A 23,004-nucleotide genomic window follows, 5' to 3' on the forward strand; every position below is an offset into this window, starting at 1 on the left:
AAAATACACTATGACCTGTACTGTGGCCAGAAGTAAACTAAAACCACATATGATGGCATTATGGCTGATGCTCGAACACTGGCATCAGAAGTGCCTTGTTTATCAGATGCAAATCAGACGTCAGGGCAGCCGGGGCAGCAGCGTAGCCTAGTGGTTAGAGTGTTGGACTAGCAACCGAAAAGTTGCAAGTTCAAATCCCCGAGCTGACAAGGTACAAATCTGTCGTTCTGCCCCTGAACAAGGCAGTTAACCCACTGTTCCTAGGCTGTCATTGAAAATAAGAATTTGTTCTTAACTGACTTGCCTAGTTAAATAAAGGTTAAAAAAAATATGCTATTCTCTTTTGTATCTTCTATTGAATTTGGTCTCCTTTATAAGATGTACCAAAAAGTCCTTGGCTGTTTTAAAAAATTTGTTGTATGTTATGACATCTGGTAGCTTCAATTGCACCATATCCAGTTTGTTGCCCCAAGACTATAAGGTGAGAGAGAACATCTACCACAGCATCTCTGATGTTGTCCGGAGTGGTGAAGGACCACGTTATAACTCGGCCTACCGCTAGGAGGCGCATGGTACTTAAAAATGACAGTGAGTCTACTGATCAAAATCCCTTGGGTTTCAGTAGGCCTGCGCACAGCACAGGGATTTGGTTCTCTCTCGGTCCAATCAGTCTCAGCAGCATGAGTCGATTGTGCTCAATATTCAATCACTTTTTAACTGCAGTTTGATTACATCAAATAGCTGTTGGCCGCATCCACTCAAACGTTTCGCATGATCCCCAGAAGCTTTTTTGTGCACTTGTGTAGCCTACACCTAATGACGGTGCGAAAATGTATCTGACAGTAGGCTATACTATCTAAATAAAAAAATAAGACCTCGATGGTTCACTTGGTGAATGCTAAACGGGGATGACGATTTGGGAGATTTCTATCAGAATATAATTCTGTTCTACTTTTTACTGAAATAACAAAATCTTATATTTTTACATGTAGGCTATAGAATTATGTTCAGTCAAAAGCTCATTCTCAATGCAGTTCTTATTGGCAAGTCGTCAAGATCCATTCCGTCTAGAATGTTTGACAGTCAGAACTGCGTTGCCACTTCCCTACCATAGTTTATTTTGCCTGGTCCCGTAAAGCCTGGTCCCATAAAGCCATTCACCTACACAGTGTAATTTTTTTATTGTGTTTTTGTATGCATGTGTGTGCTTGAACATGTCTGATCCAAATAGATTCCCAGCACGTCAAACCACCCGAATCTTATAAAACATTCATTAGCGCGCAATCCCTGATCCAGACCCATAAAACATTTTTGGACTCTCTCTCTCTCGATTGAATGCCTCTCTCTTCCTGCCCCGCCCTCACTTTTTTCACGACTCCATGCAAACGCATACTGTATCGTGCATGGCAGTGCAGCCAATATACAACCATACACAGCGGCTTCTTTTCATTTAGGCCTATCTCGTTCGGATTACAGCCGGGTAGATATCAGACAGGATATGTACCACAGTATCCATGGATTTATTTTTACAATTTTCTGTCTATTTCTGATTTTCCAATTTCTGGAACTTTGAGCTCTTTGTGTGTTTTTTGTTGCTTGTTTGTGCATCCTTTTGGAAGGGTGCTCTGCGCTCCCGTACGTTGTGTGTTGGTTGAAAGGTCCCAGTTTGGATATTACACTCTAGTTTTTGTCTTCGCTCACACTGGCCATAATGACTGAGCGCTGTTCCAGCCTTCTGTCGGCTTCAGCAGGAAAACCTCCGTCTAAAGTTTGAATATAACCGTGGTTTAGGGGGTCCGTGACTACATAGTGAACTGGATTTGCAATTATCTATCGATTGCAACCGAGAGCGGATATACAGTCTCCGCAAACAGAGTTCCCTCTGCTGGATTTATTCAACTACTGGATTTATTCATAAATCATGAAGACCAGTCTTGTTGAGGGTAAGTACACAGATAACCAACCGCCCAGAAAGTTGTTTATAGGCTGCATTGACTAGGATGGTGCAGGTGCATGATTGTAAATTAGGCTATGGACTAATACAATTGAAATAGAGCAAGGTCATTGCGCTCCGCATGCTGCTGCTACATTGAGAAGGTAACGTGGAGGGGACCATTTGGACAAATATGAAATATTTCTTATTGAATTTCAAACTAGCATACTAAACATAATGCAATTTGACCCAGTGCTTTGTGAAAGCAAAGTTATCATTATATTTAGGCTACCTCTTACCTACATAAACATTATTTACAAAATAAAATAGTCTCTGTTCGTCTAACTCTGACACTATAGGATCAATAATATTGAAAATGAAATTTCAGTGGGACAATTGATTTGTATATCTCCTGTTATGGATAGTCATTCATTCATTGCAGTAACAAACAACCTCACACCGAGTGACTTTGATGGTATCAATAATGATGATATATCTGACATTCTACCACTAGCCTATTTGACCAAAGGACAGTTGCATCAGTATATTTAGAAAAAGCTTGCAATAACAATGTGCCGATGGGATTTCGTAACTTCGTCCACACCTTCTATTTTGCCCCGTTGCTGCCATGGCCATTAGGAGCTGCTCTTTGATGAAGTCTGCAGATGGTCTGCTTGGATGCTCAGACCGATCGAATGATATCGCTCTATAACTGCTTCTTTACCAATGATTGATTGTGTATTGGTGGCCCGCCCTTATAAAAATCATCATGAACAATTTCAGATGTAAAACATAACTAATAATAAATCATGTTAACCGTTCACGAAAGTCAGACATTTGGTTTTTGGCCACATGTTGAAGTTTCACACTAACATTTTTTTTTTTGGTTTATTTTTCACATTATTTACACCACTTCCCGCTACATCTGGTCACCCATCCAGGGACCGACTAGGCTTAGCTTCAGAGGCAAACCAGCAGTGAGATGCAGGGTGCTATGTTGCTGGAATGAATGTGCTAAAACTTACAACTGGAAAAAGAGCAGTAAAAGCGAAGGCCAGAGTAACATTACCAAAGATAGGGAAAATTGCAAACACTCTCAAATCCATAGACTACACTATGGATGCAAGGACTGACCATCCATAATGTAAAAATTTTAGTTTTAAAAAGAAAGAAGGCTCTACACTGTTTGTTTACAAATATTGGTGTAAATGTGGAGTTTTCTTACATGTGGAACTGCAAGTTTGATTTTCACTTTCACATGTGAACATGCAATTCCACATGTGAAAGTGAGATTGTCATGTGGAGTTTTTTTTTTACATGTGAAACGAATGTTTCACAATTCACAGTGTAATACATGTGAAAATATGGTTAACCCTTTGACGCATACAATCACATATTTGTGATCATTGTTGAGTGGTCCCTGCAGCTTATGATCACGAATATGTGATTGGAACAGTAGCAACAGAACGTATGATGCAACAAACGCGTCTAAGCAGCGTTGTTGTCGGAAAAGCATCTGAACAATGTTTTGTATTGATGGGAAATAAAGGTCTTCACAAATGTATTCCTCAATTTCACCTTTTATTGTAAAACATAATTGCAAACTTCATCATCCAAACATCACATGGAACACATCCATAGCTAAACTCTTTCCATAACCCAGTCTAAATAACAGGTTGCGCTGACAAAAACCAAAAGACAAGTTAGCAACTAACAGCTAGACTTGTTTACAATGTACCACATCTCCGGTGAGCACAAGTGAGAAATGTAATATTGTTTAGAGAAGAGATGCGTGTCGGCTAAGATAACAACAGCAACATTTTTATGATGGCAGCCATGTTTCTTTATGTTTGATTTGGTGAAAACTCCCTAATCCTAGAATGCCATTCAATATTAGATGCAAATGAACAAAGTCAAAGATGGCTACTCCCATTTGCCTGAAAAATGTTAACTTAGTTTAGCTACTTTTCAGCATATTATAAATCTTCAATGTACTTGTTATAGTGTATACAAGAACTGGAGCACATGCATATACACACACTCTCATTCAAATAAACGCATACAAGAACACACACATACATGTAATAGTGCCAGACGTGCACACAAACATATACAGTTGGCATTGCTGTTATGATTTCAGTTGTCCTTGATGTCCTTTGTTTTTTGTTGTTGTTTTTTGCATTGTTGTTTGCTGTTTTCTTCTTTCTTTTTCTTTTTTCTCTATAGTTCATTCTCTTGGTTGTAGGCGCATTGGGGGGTTCTTGGGGGTGGGGAATGGAATTAATTGTATTTTTAATTTTAATTTTTCTTCTGGGGGGGTCTCGAATGGTTGAGGGACAGCTATTGCGGAACTGTGGGGGGATCTTGTCGGGTTCGGGTTCACGTTTTTTGGCCTGGTGGGAGATCCGTCAACGTGCCCTTGAGCAGGGCATTGACCCTGGATGCTTCTGTGTGTCGCTCTGAATGGGAGTCTGTTGGATGACTGGTGTGGTGTAGTCGTTGAGCGGCTTCACTGCAAGTATATTGTATGTTTCGGATATTCAATAATGAAAAATTAAATAAAAAAAAATAAAAAAACTGGAGCATATAACTTGACAAGTCATTTACCATTACCCCAAATACAAGCCTACTGCCTAGCTTAACCATAGCGCGAAAGCTAAACAGGGATGAAACCATTTTAGGGGGGTTTGCGGGGGGATCATTTCATTTGTGGGGGGTTTTCAAGTCCATGGGGGGAAGGTATCGTGTGAGGATATGATGCAGGAAATTTTACTATGATGGGTGATTTATCAATCGGAGGCAAACACAGGAGAAGTTTATACTCTAAATAAAAATAAATACCCCTGGAATGGGGGTCTGAGCTGGCAACCCTGAGGTTCCAAAGTTACAATCTGATGCCACATTCAAAACAACTGGGAACTCGGAAATCTCAGACTTCCGACTTCAGTACGTTCAAGACACCTGGGAACTCTGAAAAAACGAGCTCTGACTGGGAAGAATCTTTTGAACGGCATTCAACTCGGGAACTCGGGCCTCTTTCTAGAGTGCCGACTTTCCGACCTGAAGATCGCTGATGTCATGATTTGACCTAATATTTTTCTGAGTTCCCAGTTGTCTTGAAAGCACCATAAGTCAGTCGAGTGAACTATTCCTTGTTATAACATCTTTGGTCTTACATACGCTTACGTGAAAGCCAGAAAGCATTGAATGATGTCAACAAACATGGTGCCACACATAGCCGGCAAGTAGCTTAGCATTAGCACATCATAATCAGTACAACCATCAAAAAAGTATTTTACACACATCATATGTGTCTGTTACAATCTATGCAAGAATCGGAATGCATGATTTGTCACCTATACTTGAAAATGAGAATAAATAAGTAAATACATTATGTCCATACAAAGTTTTAGAACACCTACTCATTCAAGGGTTTTTCTTTATTTTTACTAGTTTCTACATTGTAGAATAATAGTGAAGACATCAAAACTATGAAATAACACATATGGAATCATGAAGTAACCAAAAACCAAATATATTTTATATTTGAGATTCAAAAGCCACCATTTGCGTTGATGACAGCTTTGCACACTCTTGGCATTCTCTCAACCAGATTCACCTGGAATGCTTTTCCAAAAGTCTTGAAGGAGTTCCCACATATGCTATGCACTTGCGGTCCGACACATCCCAAACCATCTCAATTTGGTTGAGGTATGTTGGAGGCCAGGTCATCTGATGCACCACTCCATCACTCTCCTTCTTGGTCAAATAGCCCTTACACAGCCTGGAGGTGTGTTGGGTCATTGTCCTGTTGAAAAACAAATGATAGTCCCATTAAGCGCGAACCAGATGGGATGGCGTATTGCTGCAGAATGCTGTGGTAGCCATGCTGGTTAAGTGCACCTTCAATTCTAAACAAATCACAGACATTTGTCTGTTTATGGTATGTATGTATGTATGTATGTATGTATGTATGTATGTATGTATGTATGTATGTATGTATGTATGTATGTATGTATGTATGTATGTATGTGTATATATGCAGTGTGTGTATACATGTACAGTTGAAGTCGGACGTGTACATACACCTTTGACAAATACATTTAAACTCAGTTTCACAATTCCTGACATTTAATCCTCGTAAAAATGTCTTAGGTCAGTTAGGATCACCACTTTATTTTAAGAATGTGAAATGTCAGAGTAATAGTAGAGAATTATTTATTTCAGCTTTTATTTCTTTCGTCACATTCCCAGTGGGTCAGAAGTTTACATACACTCAATTAGTATTTGGTAGCATTGCCCTTAAATTGTTTAACTTGGGTCAAACTTTTCGGGTAGCCTTCCACAAGCTTCCCACAATAAGTTGGGTGAATTTTGGCACATTCCTCCTGACAGAGCTGGTGTAACTGAGTCAGGTTTGTAGGCCTCCTTGCTTGCACAAGCTTTTTCAGTTCTGCCCACACATTTTCTATGGGATTAAGGTCAGGGCATTGTGATGGCCACTCCAATACCTTGACTTTGTTGTCCTTAAGTAATTTAGCCACAACTTTGGAAGTATACTTGGGGTCATTGTCCATTTGGAAGACCCATTTGCGACCAAGCTTTAACTTCCTGACTGATGTCTTGAGATGCTTCAATATATCCACATCATTTTCCTCCCTATTTTGTGAAGTGCACCAGTCCCTCCTGCAGCAAAGCACCCCCACACCATAACATCTCCTCCTCTGTGCTTCAAGTTGGGAAATACACCTGCAGAGATCATCCGTTCACACAAACCGCGTCTCACGAAGACATGGTGGTTGGAACAAAAATCTCTAATTTGGACTCCAGATCAAAGGACAAATTTCCACCGGTCTAATGTCCATTGCTCGTGTTTCTTGGCCCAAGCAAGTCTCTTATTCTTATTGGTGACCTTTAGTAGTGGTTTCTTTGCATCAATTCGACCATGAAGGCCTGATTCACACAGTCTCCTCTGAATAGTTCATGTTGAGATGTGTCTGTTACTTGAACTCTTTGAAGTATTTATTTGGGCTGCTATTTCTGAGGCTGGTAACTCTAATTAACTTATCCTCTGCAGCAGAGGTAACTCTGGGTCTTCCATTCCTGTGGCGGTCCTCATGAGAGCCAGTTTCATCATAGCACTTGATGGTTTTTGCGACTGCACTGAAAAAAAGTTTTTGAAATTGTCGGTATTGACTGACTTTCATGTCTTAAAGTAATGATGGACTGAGGTTTCTCTTTGCTTATTTGAGTTGTTCTTGCCATAATATGGACTTGGTCCAACCTTGTCACAACACAACTGATTGGCTCAATCGCATTAAAAAGGAAAGAAATTCCACAAATTAACTTTTAGGAAGGCACACCTGTTAATTGAAATGCATTCCAGGTGATTACCTCTTGAAGCTGGTTGAGAGAATGCCAAGAGTGTGCCAAGCTGTCATCAAGGCAAAGGGTGGCTATTTGAAGAATCTCAAATAAAACTTTTGACCGGTAGTGTACATACTTATTGTGTGCTACAGTAAAAACGACAACACGTTATACAGAAAATAAGCCACTTACTTTGATAGGAACACACAACAATGAAGGCAATGCGGGCTCCTGCTAGAAAATGTGCCAGGGGAAAAAGTTAGTGCAAGGCTTGTTCTGACTAGAGATGCGCAATGTCTTCATACTTGATCTGGGGAAACACTGGGGAAGTGCTTGGGCTCTCGTTGAAAAGAGAAGTTTGTCCGGCTCAGTAAAGCCTCAAACATAAATTGTCTGCAACATTGAAACGGGCTACTTCTTATGTGAATTAATGAGGAGGCGGAACACACCTCATTTCAAACTGTTGTTAGAAAGTAAAACTTGTTAAAAAATAATTTGAAATGTACAATTTGAAACAGACTATTAGCTTATTATTAGATTATTATGATAGATTTTTTAGGGCAGTGCGGGTTAACTGTCCTGTTGCTTAACAATCACATTTTGGAACAGTGAGGGGCATTCTGACATCACGCACATAAAATACTCAAGCTGGGGCGACCGTTAGAGATATTTGGAACTCAAGTGAAAAGAGCAATGTCACACGATTTTCGCGAGAAACTGCAAATTTGACATGTTTTTTTTTTTATAATGACGGACTAAGGCTGTAACCCGAGTGACAAAAGAGGTCACTGGGGTTGGCAGGGAGGGTGATTCTAATGATTGTGGGTTGGAATTGTGGTCCAGATTTGTGTTGGTGATCTTGTAGCAGTAAGGTAAAGGGCATAATTTGGTATGTGATGACTGAATATTGTGTGTGTGTCAAATCACATTTTACTTGTCACATGCTTCGTAAAGAACAGGTGTTGAGTAACAGTGAAATGGTTACTTATGGGCTCTTCCCAACAATGCAGAGAGAAACATAGAAAAACAATAACATGAGGAATACGTACACAATGAGTGAATACATACACAACTTGGCTATATACACGGGGTGCCAGTACCATTTCGATGTGCAGGGGTATGAGGTAATTGAGGTAGATAAGTACATATAGGTAGGGGTAAAGTGACTAGGCAACAGGATAGATGATAAACAGTAGCAGCAGCATATGTGATGAGTCAAACGAGTTAGTGCAAAAAGGGTCAATGCAGATAGTCCGGGTAGCTATTTGGTTAATTATTTAGCAGTGTTATGGCTTAGGGCTAGAAGCTGTTCAGGGTCATGTTGGTTCCAGACTTGGCGCATCCATACCGCTTGCCGTGCGGTAGCAGAGACAACAGTCTATGACTTGGGTGGCTGGAGTCTTTGACAATTGTTAGGGCCTTCCTATGACACCACCTGGTGTTGAGGTCCTGGGTGACAGGAAGCTCAGCCCCAGTGATGTACTGGGCCGTACACACTACCCTCTGTAGCGCCTTGCGAACGAATGCCAAGCAGTTGCCATACCAAGCGGCGAGGGCCCATGCCACATTATTTTTTTTGCCTCCAGAGGGGTAAGTGGTCTTGTTGTGCCTTCTTCACGACTGTGTTGGTGTGTGTGGACCATGGTAATTCCTTACTGATGTGGGAACAAAGAACTTGACCTGCTCCACAACAGCCCCGTCGATGTGGATGTGGAACTAAGCACGCACCCCTGAGGGACCCCACTCAGGGGTGTGTGTGTGTGTGTGTGTGTGTTCAAGGCCACTCTGCTCACGCAATATGTTGTGTACACTCCTAAAAACACAGGATTATAGTAAGAAAGCATCAGATTACAGTAGCCTATACTGTGTTTGTGTTTCACAACTCCAAATCAAACGGCAAACATCTATTTGTGTATTCCATTTGATATGTCCACAGCTGATGTAAAATCATTTGTCCCATCCCCATTTCATTGGCATGCAACATGGAATGGCTCCCCAGTGCTCTATAAGCAAATGTTCATCATTCACTTTCTGTTGTGATTTAGTATTATGCATAATGACACACAACCAAATGTGCTGATATGTCAATGAGTTGTACAGTTGTAAATTGTACACTTCAAAAGCATTTACTGTGAATGGATACATGAAATAGACTGTCTTGTCATGTTTTTTCTGTCACAGCCAAAGCAGGTTTAATGTATGCTATTTCTCATTCAGCCAGCATATGATCAAATACCAACCACCTCCCTGGAGTTGCTGTTGCTCTGGGGCTTCTTTCTTTTATTTCCTGTCAATTGCCAATCAAAGCCAATGTCGGACAAACTAATGGATAAAATCATTATATGGAGCAGAATGCTTTAATTTCATGAGCTTTTAAACCCAAACAATGAGGACTCTGCTAATATTTTGGCAACAATCTGCCATTTGCTCTATTTTTGTAAATAGGCTGCTTGAAGTGACAAGATATGAGGTAGCAGAATGTTTGGAATATTAGAGCTGAAAGAATGATGGAAGAGAAACATGAAAAACAAAGCTTGATTAGCATATACACTGCAATAGGTATGATCAAACATCATATTGGTATAAATGCACACTAAGACATGGCAGCTTCTGTATTCTAAAAGGGAATTTAAAATAGATTTCTGAATGGGCGTGTTTCAGAGGTACTGGGAGAGAGGTAGGAGAATGAGGCAAGAGGGTTATAGAGATAGAGAGCCTGGAGGGAAAGGCAGAGAGACAGGAAAGGGGGGCAGGCAGTTAGAGTGTGTGTGTGAGAGAGAATGATTATTTCCAAGCCCAACTTCTATTTGAGTGAATTCTCCTCAATTGTTTCCTATTAGAAGACAACACATACTGCCAATGTATTAGTCATGCATCTAAAAGCTTTGGAGGGTGCATATTATGAAAGATGAGGTTGAGAGGAGGAGGTAGTAAGAGGGAAGGAGCGAGAGTGGGAGGAAGAGAGAGAGAGAGACAAGATGAAGAAGAGTGAGAGAAAAAGAGAGAGAGAGCGGGCTGAGTGAGAGAGTGCAGGAGTATGTAACACCAAGAGAGACAGACAGAGAGAAAACAAACAAGAGTAGCTTCCACATTTCCCCTCCATGCAATGCAGTCCCATGTGCAGGGACGTTTCGAAGGGGCCCTAAGCGAGATTTGGTTGGGGGGTAAAAACATTTAGTAGCCCCACTCATGGCGGCAGAGAGACAAATATGCAGTTTTAAAGTATATTTTCCTACACATTTTGCCATGGGGGTGCAGAGAAAATGTTGCAGTTTTAAAATACATTTTCTGAAATTCTACACATTTTGCCATGGAAAGGAGAGAAAATATTACAATTTTAAAGCTACAAACATGGATCTTCATTTGACCAGTATTGTCGCAGCAAAATAATCATTCAACAACAGGATTTTAACATTTAGTCCATAATGTTGCTTGATCGGTAGTTATTAGCTAGTTATTTTAGCTATTAGCTGGCCAAAATTTGCCTACATGAAAAATGCAATAGTGTTAATATAACCTTTTGTTAGTGCAAGTTTTCAGCGAATTATGAATTTATTTTCTGCATTGAAAATTCTCAAATTAAGATCCTATGTAATTTCCTGCAGTTCTACACATTTTGCCATAAGGTTGAGAGAAATTTGCCGTTTAAAAGTTAATTTCCTGCAGTTCTACACATTTTGCCATGGGGTTTTGTGAAAAAATTGCAGTTTAAAAGATAATTTCCAGAAATTTTGCCATGTTCATATGATATCTGAGTGAGAAATCAATGGGGGCCCCCTGGAGGTCAGGGCCCCTCGTTACTACAAGGTTTAGATAGTTATTAATCTAGAAAATGTTAGCTGATATGGGCTCCTGAGTGGCGCAGCAGTATAAGGCAGTGCATCTCAGTGCTAGAGGTGTCATTACAGACCCTGGTTCGATTCCTGTATCACAACCGGTTGTGATTTGGAGTCCCATGGGGCGGTGCACAATTGGCCCAGCGTCATCCGGGTTAGGGTATGGCTGGGGTAGGCCATCATTATAAATAAGAATTTGTTCTTAACTGACTTCCCTAGTTAAATAAAAATTGAAACAATTGACAGTGACTGCTACTAAATTTAGAAATTGTACATTTTGTATTCTACTATCTTAACTAACAGTAGGTTGAGACTCTGACTGACTCCCCCCCCCCCCCCCCCCCCCCCCCCCCCCCGCATACTAGGTTCGGTTTGCTCCTAGCAGAAACTCAGCTATGCGAAGAGAACGTCTCTGCCTCACATACTCTCTCAAAAGACCTTCGCTTAAAAAAAAGCAGCAATATAACAATATTAATGTTACTGTTGAGTCACTGTAGCAACAACATAGCCAGAATTAATCCAAGATAAATCAAGAAATCTGTAAAAAAAAATATTTGCAGTGGTCTTAGTCGGGCAATTTTACATCTAAATAAGATGTTTGGTGCAGTATTTCTCAAGTGGAAAACTAGTCGTCTCTTGTTGAATGACAACAAACACATAATTGAAGAATCCTGTCCGTAATTTCCACTCCTACTAGGAGTAGTACTGTTGACCAATCACTGACGCAGGGGCGTAGACTTCGGTTTCGAACACTATAACAAACAAAAACGTAATCGTTTTTTGGTCATATAATATATGCGCAAACTACACTGCTCAAAAAAATAAAGGGAAGACTAAAATAACACATCCTAGATCTGAATGAATTAAATAATCTTATTAAATACTTTTTTCTTTACATAGTTGAATGTGCTGACAACAAAATCACACAAAAATAATCAATGGAAATCCAATTTATCAACCCATGGAGGTCTGGATTTGGAGTCACACTCAAAATTAAAGTGGAAAACCACACTACAGGCTGATCCAACTTTGATGTAATGTCCTTAAAACAAGTCAAAATGAGGCTCAGTAGTGTGTGTGGCCTCCACGTGCCTGTATGACCTCCCTACAATGCCTGGGCATGCTCCTGATGAGGTGGCGGGTGGTCTCCTGAGGGATCTCCTCCCAGACCTGGACTAAAGCATCCGCCAACTCCTGGACAGTCTGTGGTGCAACGTGGCGTTGGTGGATGGAGCGAGACATGATGTCCCAGATGTGCTCAATTGGATTCAGGTCTGGGGAACGGGCGGGCCAGTCCATAGCATCAATGCCTTCCTCTTGCAGGAACTGCTGACACACTCCAGCCACATGAGGTCTAGCATTGTCTTGCATTAGGAGGAACCCAGGGCCAACCGCACCAGCATATGGTCTCACAAGGGGTCTGAGGATCTCATCTCGGTACCTAATGGCAGTCAGGCTACCTCTGGCGAGCACATGGAGGGCTGTGCGGCCCCCCAAAGAAATGCCACACCATGACTGACCTGTGGACGTCGGGCCCTCATACCACCCTCATGGAGTCCGTTTCTGACCGTTTGAGCAGACACATGCACATTTGTGGCCTGCTGGAGGTCATTTTGCAGGGCTCTGGCAGTGCTCCTCCTGCTCCTCCTTGCACAAAGGCGGAGGTAGCGGTCCTGCTGCTGGGTTGTTGCCCTCCTACGGCCTCCTCCACGTCTCCTGATGTACTGGCCTGTCTCCTGGTAGCGCCTCCATGCTCTGGACACTACGCTGACAGACACAGCAAACCTTCTTGCCACAGCTCGCATTGATGTGCCATCCTGGGTGAGCTGCACTACCTGAGCCACTTGTGTGGGTTGTAGACTCCGTCTCATGCTACCACTAGAGTGAAAGCACCGCCAGCATTCAAAAGTGACCAAAACATCAGCCAGGAAGCATAGGAACTGAGAAGTGGTCTGTGGTCACCACTTGCAGAACCTCTCCTTTATTGGGGGTGTCTTGCTAATTTCCTATAATTTCCACCTGTTGTCTATTCCATTTGCACAACAGCATGTGAAATGTATTGTCAATCAGTGTTGCTTCCTAAGTGGACAGTTTGATTTCACAGAAGTGTGATTGACTTGGAGTTACATTGTGTTGTTTAAGTGTTCCCTTTATTTTTTTGAGCAGTATATTTTGACTGGGAAGAATGCGACAGGCGTAATCAGCCACACAGATAAGGCTCTGCCCATCTGGATACAGTAGTGCTGATAAAAGGTGTTGCGTGTGTGTGCTCCTACCGAGGATGATCTAATTGAGGTTCTCCAGATAGGGCAGCATGCTAAACTGGATTGGCCGTGATTGGCATTAGGCCCCCAAAAAAGTGGCAGAACTCTTCCCATGAGGTTTAAGATAAACCTCCCAGGGGTCAATTACAGTCAGCACAACATATGTTTTGGTGTTAAGCTGATACGCAACCCAAGACCCAATTACAGATAGAGGAAGAAAACACTTTAGCCCGATAGAGGGAATCCAACTGTACGCAATTAAAAAATCATAAACAAACCTGCCAGGGAAAGATTGGTTGAGTCAACATTGTTACCACTTCACGTTATTTCTCCAGAGTTTTTCTAACGATTTGCATTGCATCAATGTGCCTTTTGATTTAATTTGTTAAAATGCATCAACAAATTGTTTTTTTATCCTTGGTTTCCAGCAAAATTTGACAACAGCATTTTTCATGGTTTGGTTGATTTCAAATTGAAGTCATATTTGCCAACATTGGAGGTTGAAATGACGCCTTTGCATAGTGGGAAGTATATAATCTACAACAGTTAGAGGAGAACACAACCACCATGTACAATTGCAGTATAAGTGAAGTCAACCCTAATGAAGGCTAAATGCCAAAACGTTTCAACAATAAAGAAGTTAATTTGAAGTGAACTTCCATTGTTATCCAAGAGTGGCTGAGTATTTTCCTTTCTTCAGTTTGCTCTTCTGTTTGTGCACCTTGTCTTGAAAGCAAGGTAACGTCAAGCATTCTTCTTTTATTTTTTCAAGTACAGTATACACCAGGTTTTATAGTTCCTAAATTGACACAGTCTGAGTAATTCCATCAACGTCTCTGATGGCTATAATAGACAAAACACACTGACGACAAACGGTTTACAGCACCGGGGGACCTTTTTCTGTTCGTTTTAAGATGATTCTACATGTTGATTCGCAACCGTTTGTCGCCACCAGAAGTTGATAGCTCGTTTATCTTAGCGGTGTCTAAAAATTATCTTTAAACCTGACCTAAATTCTAAGGAACAGCAACACATTGGACACAAGAGACATCCTTCACGCCAAGTGCCTAAATTACCATCAAGGAGATACCCTCTCACAGGAATCAACCACAGATTCCATAGAGAATACTGCAACGGGGTGCTAGAGGTGTTAGTTAGTGGATAGTATTGGATTGCATTGGAAGGAACTCTCCACTGATTGTGAATCTTCAGGGTAATAGTTGCGTCACAAATGGCACCCTATCCCCTGGTCAAAAGTAGTGCACTAAATAGGGAATAGGGTACCATTTGGGACAAAGCATGTTTAGTGAATCCTGATTAACCTCAGTTCTTCAGGGGAAGCCTTTGTAATTGGCTCGGCAGGCTAGCCCTCATGAAGCGCTGTGTTGATGTTTACAGAGAGAGAGAGAGAGAAAGAAAGAAAGGCCCCAGAACCATCTCAGCAGGTTAGCCCATGTCTTTCAAACCCGTCATTACTAATCAGTAGACAGAGAGACTTGGTGGATAAATTAAGAAAATGATATTAGTTTATACAGAAAATAAGTAGAGAAAAAACAAAGCCTGCTGAGAAAATGTAATGTGATTTAGATTATATGGTTCTAATCCCCTCTTTGGGTTATCGCCTGACTGTTGGAATTTTATATTTGGAAGGGACAAGGTTCTGGGATGCTACAGCGACAGCCTATGAAAAATGTAGTTCCTCCCTCAATCGACCGACATAGGATACATTTTTTTACTTGTCTCTTTCTTCAGGGTAGGGCCTATAACCCCTCCAAGAACCGGAATGAAATTTGAGTTACGCAACAGATTTATTTATGTGCTTAAAAAAACCACTCTAACATAAACGGTATCATAATCCTTTAAAGAAGCCTACGCATGGCAGGCAAGATCAAAACCTCACCAATGTGCTCACAGCAACATCATGCAATATTATGACTCAGGTCACATGCAAGGGAAGTATGTGGATCAATATGCAGATCAGATGCTCAATTTACTTCACACGCCAGATATGATACATCATACAGCCAACCATCCGACCAACCACAAAAAGCCCCCGGGGGTATCCACTATCTCATTATCTCCACTATCCATCACATCTGTTGCATCTGATGCTCCTATCATGGTAATACTGTATCAGAAATGCACTACATGACCAAACGAATGTGGACACCTGCTCGTTGAACATCTTATTCCAAACTCATGAGCATTAATATGGAGTTGGTCACCCCTTTGCTGCTACAACAGCCTCCACACTTCTGGGAAGGCTTTCCACTAGATGTTGGAACTTTGCTGCTGGGACAGCCACAAGAGCATCAGTGAGGTCGGGCACTGATGTTGGGTGATTAGGCATGGCTTGCAGTCGGCGTTCCAATTCATCACAAAGGTGTTCAAAGGGGGTTGAGGTCAGGGCTTGCTGTGCAGGCCAGTCAAGTTCTTCCACACAGATCTTAACAAACCATTGCTTTGTGCACAGGTGGCGTTGTCTTGCTGAAACAGAAAGGGCCTTCCCCAAACAGTTACCACAAAGTTGGAAGCACAGGAATGTCATTGTATGCTGTAGCATTAATATTTCCATTCGCTGGATCTAAGGGGCCTAGCCCAAACCATGAAAAACAGCCCCAGACCATTATTCCTCCTCCACAAAACTTTACAGTTGGCACTATGCATTGAGGCAGGTAGCGTTCTCCTGGCATCCAGCCAAACCCAGATTCATCCATTGGACTGCCAGATGTTGAAACGTGATTCACTCCAGAGAACGCGTTTCCACTGCCCCAGAGTCCAATGGCAGCGTGCTTTACACCACTCCAGCCGACGCTTCACATTGCGCATGGTGACCTTAGGCTTGTGTGTAGCTGCTCTGCCAGGGAAGACCATTTCATATAGCTCCCGACTAACAGTTCTTGTGCTGACGTTGCTTCCAGAGGCAGTTTGGAACTCGGTAGTGAGTGTTGTAAGCGAGGACAGACGATTCTTAGAAGCTACGTGCTTCAGCACTTGGCGGTACCGTTCTGTGAGCTTGTGTGGCCTACCACTTCGCGGCTGAGCCGTTGTTGTTCCTAGACGTTTCCACTTCACAATAACAGCACTTACAGTTGACCTGGGCAGCTCTAGCAGGGCAGACATTTTATAAACTGACTTGATGGAAAGGTGACTCCTATGAAGGTGCCACGATAACAGTCACTGAGATCTTCAGTAAGGCCATTCTACTGCCAATGTTTGTCTACAGAGATTGCATGGCTGTGTGCTCGATTTTATAACCTGTCAGCAACAGGTGTGACTGAAATAGTCAAATCCACTTATTTGAGGCACATATAGTACATTGCCATGTCAACCAAGTCAATACCAGGATAAGTAAACTCAACCAGACCTATCGGGACCTGTTCGTTAATGCTATGTTTTTTGTACTGGCACGAGCACATACAATGAAAAGTATGACAAGTCAAGTCAACCCTATCTAGACTGAACGGTGCATGTCCTGATTTCCCTCTTATGAAAGTTGCATGGTTTAATGTATAAGTGCCCAGACATGAAAGGGTGCATTTCAGCGCGCCGGTGTGTTCAGTTTGTGACGCAGATTATGCCACAATGGAGGGGCTGACTGATGTCTAGTAAATTGTTAATAAGACAGAGCAGAAGCAGCTCTTAAATTAGATGGTAGAACAGAGCCTTTGTCAGGCTTATAACTCAGGCACATGGCCTAGCGCTGTTCTTTCTCTTGTCAGCCTGGGTATACTGCTCTGCTCTTAGGGCGCTTTCACATATCCACTTATGATCCAGGTCCTAGAGCGTTCGGTGCCCTCATCCATGCAATAAAGCATCTGTGAAACACAAACGAACCCTGGTTGAAATGAATCCTGGACCAGCGTGAGTAGTGGGTCCAAGATACAGGACCAAAATACCAGGTATTGTGGCACGGCAGCGCGAGAGGCCTGGAACTTTTTTACCCTTTCTAAACAAGCTAGCTACTGTATCTAACGTCATGTAAAATGTGTGTCTTGCTAATCGCACCCTGCAATTGTTATTTTTCTGTTAAATTCTCACAAACGCTCCAGGTACCAAACTTCATGTGATAATGTCCTTAGTGTCGCTACTAGTCCAGGGCCTGGGTTGGTACTTTCAATTAGGACAAGTTAGCTGTTAAGAGTAGTAACCAGAGTGTAACTTCAACCCATACTCTACAGCAAGGAGGTCTGAAACACCTTTCCCTCTGATCAGGTGCTAGGGAATGGACCCTCTGCATGGCCAATTAATAACTTTACAGTAATCAATCAATTAAGCACCAGGGAGGAATTAAAACCAGAAAGGCAATGGAACCAGGAATTAATATTCCTGCTCTACCGTGGTGTTTGGTCCTGTGTAGACTGTAGAGCATTCATACAGTGTATATCGTGCCCTTCATATCCAATTGATCGTGTTTATTGATCTATGTTCCCGATATTAAAACTATCTTTCCAATACCAATCATGGTTTAGAATTGTCAATCTCTGTTTGTTATGGTGGAAAGATATGTTATTGGATGAGTGTTAGTGGTCAGCTGTAGAGAATTTCCATTTCTAATATCAAAGTTGATATGCTTTGACAGGTTTTGCAGCCCAGGCAGTCCTGGGTGTTTGAATGGTGGTTGTATTTTAGTAGCTGTGATATTTCCAGCAACAAGACGGCTGTGAATTGATGATCAGCCTAGATCTGATAGGAAAGGGATTAAGGGATCAACAACAACAACATTTCAGAGAGATAGATATGAATATAAACTCAGCAAAAAAGAAACGTCCTCTCACTGTCAACTGCGTTTATTTTCAGCAAACTTAACATGTGTAAATATTTGTATGAACATAAAAAGATTCAACAACTGAGACATAAACTGAACCAGTTCCACAGACATGTGACTAACAGAAATTGAATAATGTGTCCCTGAACAAAGGGGATCAAAATCAAAAGTAACAGTCAGTATCTGGTGTGCCCACCAGCTGCATTAAGTACTGCAGTGCTGTAAAATGTTACCCCACTCTTCCACCAAGGCACCTGCAAGTTCCCGGACATTTCTGGAGGGGAATGGCCCTAGCCCTCACCCTACGATCCAACAGGTCCCAGACGTGCTCAATGGGATTGAGATCCGGGCTCTTCGCTGGCCATGGCAGAACACCGACATTCCTGTCTTGCAGGAAATCACGCACAGAACGAGCAGTTTGGCTGGTGGCATTGTAATGCTGGAGGGTCATGTCAGGTTGAGGATACCACGAGGGAAGAGAATGTCTTCCCTGTAACACACAGCGTTGAGATTGCCTGCAATGACAACAAGCTCAGTCCAATTATGCTGTGACACACCGTGCCAGACCATGACGGACCCTTCACCTCCAGATTGATCCCGCTCCAGAGTACAGGCCTCGGTGTAACGCTCATTCCTTCGACGATAAACGCGAATCCGACCATCACCCCTGGTGAGACAAAACCGCGACTCGTCAGTGAAGAGCACTTTTTGCCAGTCCTGTCTGGTCCATCGATGGTGGGTTTGTGCCCATAGGCAACGTTGTTGCCGGTGATGTCTGGTGAGGACCTGCCTTACAACAGGCCTACAAGCCCTCTGTCCAGCCTCTCTCAGCCTATTGCGGACAGTCTGAGCACTGATGGAGGGATTGTGTGTTCCTGGTGTGACTCGGGCAGTTGTTGTTGCCATCCTGTACATGTCCTGCAGGTGTGATATCCGGCTGTACCGATCCTGTGCAGGTGTTGTTACACGTGGTCTGCCACTGCGAGGATGATCAGCTGTCCGTCCTGTCTCCCTGTAGCGCTGTCTTAGGCGTCTCACAGTTACAGACATTGCAATTTATTGCCCTGGACACATCTGCAGTCCTCATGCCTCCTTGCAGCATGCCTAAGGCATGTTCACGCAGATGAGCAGGGACCCTGGGCATCTTTCTTTTGGTGTTTTTCAAAGTCAGTAGAAAGGCCTCTTTGGTGTCCCAAGTTTTCATAACTGTGACCTTAATTGCCTACCGTCTGTAAGCTGTTAGTGTCTTTACCGACCGTTCCACAGGTGCATATTCATTAATAGTTTATTGAACAAGCATGGGAAACAGTGTTTAAACCCTTTACAATGAAGATCTGTGAAGTTATTTGGATTTTTATAAATTATCTTTGAAAGACAGGGTCCTGAAAAAGGGACGTTTCTTTTTTTGCTGAGTTTATATATATTTCTGGCAATGTTTATCTCATTAGTATTTGAGGGAAAATGTTGGTCTCAATGAATTTCTCTGATCTGTTTCCTCTATTCTGTATCAATTGTTACTTGTAGTTACTGGAAAATAAAGAGACTGAAGGGAATTGGATATGGATGGTGAATTTTTTTAAATTTTAGAATCCTGTATGTGCTCTTTGTGTGTGGAACTCTGCACTGTTCTAGTTGTTCTTTTCTATTCATTCTTAGTTCAGTTTCTGCATTCTGTTCTATTCATCTTCATTCAAACTGAAGTTTAAAAGATTCAGAGGGAATTCTTGACTTCCATATATTGCAGCAGTTTTGTATGCTGATTTCAGTGATTGTATCTTCTATTACATATGTAAAAAGGTAGCTTTCAAGTCTTTAGACCTAATCTCTGACAGATGAGCATACAGACAGATACAGAGAGACACTGTAAATAGATTAATCAAAAGATTGATACTCAGCTAGGATGAATAGAATCACAGTCACTGTAAAAAGTAATTAGTTCCGCAAAAACATTTTTGGGGTGAAAACCTGTTGCTTAGAACCATTCAAATAACCCAACTCAAAGTATTTCAGTGTTCAATACTTAAAGTAATAAAGTGACATCACCACCCATATGGTTATCTTTTTAAGTTGTAAATATTTAACTGTTTGACACTAACTTGCATTATTTATTCTGAACTATAACAATGAAAGTTACTTGAACATGAATATTTTAGGGTCCATTCTGTTTTAGTTTTTTTTCGTATATTTAAAAAAAAAGAAAATAACCACATTGCACAGATAAAATGCACAACCATGAAAATCTTTCCAACATATGTCGTGTCTCTGCCACGGCATATAGTCATGACTATATTAACAACATTACGTTTTTGTCATAAACATTAAAAAAAATTCTATACCACAAGCTAAAACGAGCACATTTTAATTTCACTGGTAGAATCAGGAAGTATTGACTTCCTGTGTATTCGTCTGCTCATAGTGAATGACAAAGTCCGGCATTTATAGCGAATGCAGATATCTCCCCAGTAGGTAGATGGGGCGTGCCACAAACTCAGAACTTCTCTAGGCAATGTATTTTTTGAAAACGTTTGTTTTTCACTAACGTGTGTCATCATGCCCGTGTGATGTTCTGTGCCTTGCTGTGCTAATTACAAACAAGTGCAAAAATAAGTTATCTTTCTCCTTTCTACCTACCAGAGATTTACCCCGATGCTGCCAGTGGCTTGCAGCTATCAAGAATGATGCTTATGGTGACCAAAGATTATCAGAGGAATTTTCAGGCTGAACTGATCGGTAATCCATTTCGACGACAGCTGAGAAATGATGTGATACCGTCAATGTTTTTCTTCGCAACAAAATAGAAGATTCTCGATTGGAGGTGACTTACATCAGCTAGCTTGCTTGCCTAGCGGGACTATGTAAGTTAGCTAGCTAGCTAACATTACAGTCCTCTATCGATCTCTGAAAGACATCAGCTAAATCATATAACTAGCTAATCTTTTGCCTACACACTGCCAATCAATTTCACCTATGCCATGGTAGTCACTGGTAGACTGGTAGCTACCTGAGACAGATTAAAGATGTTTGCTTGTTCGTTCTATCTTTGACTAACATTAGCAAATATGTGTAGCTCAATATGGTAGCCATCTATTCCACCCTTGTCTGGAAAACACACTGTTACTAAAAATAGAAATGTCGATATATCTAACTCACTCTCTGTTTGTGTGTTGGTAGCAGTGATGAATGTGTATAACTCGTATACGGTTGGTTAGTTGGTTCTCCGCTGGCTAGCAATTTAGTGACGCCAGCTAGTTAGCTAACAGCAAGCTGAAAACATTGACATGTCCATGCTAGGTGTGCTAAGCTAGTCAGTCTAATAGATATCAATACAATTGGTGGGGTGTTTAAATTGTGTGCTGTTGTGTTTATTGGGGTAGGCAGTACAGAATCTGATTCCACCAGCCTGTGCTTCCAACCCCTAGCTCTGCAGAAGATGAAGGTAAATTGGAAAAAATATTTACAAGCTGACGGCTAAGATTGCTCAATGTACAGTAACATGAATTGGGTAGTGTTTGTATGGGTTTGTGTTTATAGGTGGTAAGAGGTAGCCTGAGGACCACAGAGTACCTTCCAGACCATGTAATCAATTTAGTCTACACCTTTTGTCTTTGTAAAACTCAGGTTATTTCGAGTCCTTCCACAGTGCCCTGCTGAAAAATACCCAAAGCGGCAGCATGAGGGAGCGGACACACAACAAGAGCACAACAAGATTGTGGGACAGAAACCAGCAAGGCACACTGAAAGGTATAAAATCAAGACTACAACAGTACTGACACAACCACATCATTCTTCCCTCTGCAGATTCTCAAAACACAATACAAAGACATGTCTACGAAATCCCCTGTCAAGGGCTACTATTGACAATAATTATCTGTCAAAGTCAATAGGCTGGGGGAGGTTTACAGACAGGTCTTTGAGATGAGGAAGGGAGTTTTGGTTGTGCAGAGTTGTGCTTAGAGACAGTAAATGTATTGTTGTGTATGATAACGATTGAGAGGTGCCATTTTTCCTCAATCTCCCATACAGCTATTCATTCAAAGACTCAATCATGGACACTTACTGACAGTTGTGGCTGCTTTGTGTGATATTTTGTTGTCTGTGCCCAATAATGTTTGTACCATGTTTTGTGCTGCTACCATGTGCTGCTACCTTATGTCTCTCTTTGTGTAGTGTTGTGTTGTCTGGTCGTGATGTGTGTTTTTGTTCTATATAATATACATATTATTTATTTATTTAATCCCAGCCCCCGTCCCCGCAGGAGGCCTTTTGTCTTTTGGTAGACCATCATTGTAAATAACAATTTGTTCTTAACTGACTTTTCTAGTTAAATACAAATAAATACAAATTAAAAAAACAATACATACTGTGTAAGAACTGCCCTCCTAAGACGTTTCGCAGCGAGCACAGGGTAGTGGCGTATTTAATTTACACTCACTCATCAAACAAATACTCCCAAACACAGGGGAGAAAATACACACGGCGTAAAATAGCGCCGACACGAACATGAGCCGTCACAATAGAAATAATCCCGCACAACACGGAAGCGGACCAGCTAACATAAATAGCCCCGCTAATTAACCAAACTAACACAGGTGCACAAAACCAAAAAGAAGGGAAAACCAAAAAGGGAATCAGTGGTAGCTAATAGGCCGGTGACGACGACCGCCGAGCGCCACCCGAGCAGGAGGGGGCGCCACCGTCGGTGGGAATCGTGACAAGGGCTCTGTATCTTCCAACAGATGTTAGACGAGATATATCCAAAGAATGTTATTTGTCAATCTAAAAAACAGGGTTGTCAAAATCTAAAATACAGGGAAATGTACACTATTTAACACTAAT

At 41.7% G+C, this 23,004-nt stretch overlaps 1 protein-coding gene across 2 annotated transcripts in view; it reads left to right on the plus strand.

Moving 5' to 3' along the window:
• The first annotated feature begins 1,383 nt into the window (after nucleotides 1-1,383).
• LOC106585228 (reticulon-4 receptor) overlaps nucleotides 1,384-23,004 on the plus strand; it is a 122,831-nt gene continuing 101,210 nt past the window's right edge. The window contains exons 1-2 of one of the 2 annotated variants that reach the window (XM_082968436.1): nucleotides 1,384-1,943; nucleotides 21,787-21,909. In XM_082968436.1, the coding sequence (XP_082824562.1) occupies nucleotides 1,922-1,943; nucleotides 21,787-21,909 (145 nt within the window). In that variant the 5' untranslated portion in view covers nucleotides 1,384-1,921. The remainder of the gene's footprint in view (nucleotides 1,944-21,786; nucleotides 21,910-23,004) is intronic. The other variant, XM_082968437.1, reaches the window with a different exon arrangement.

The sequence above is a fragment of the Salmo salar genome, chromosome 24 (genome assembly GCF_965601325.2).
Source record: "Salmo salar chromosome 24, fSalSal1, whole genome shotgun sequence".
Taxonomy (NCBI): Eukaryota; Metazoa; Chordata; class Actinopteri; order Salmoniformes; family Salmonidae; genus Salmo; species Salmo salar.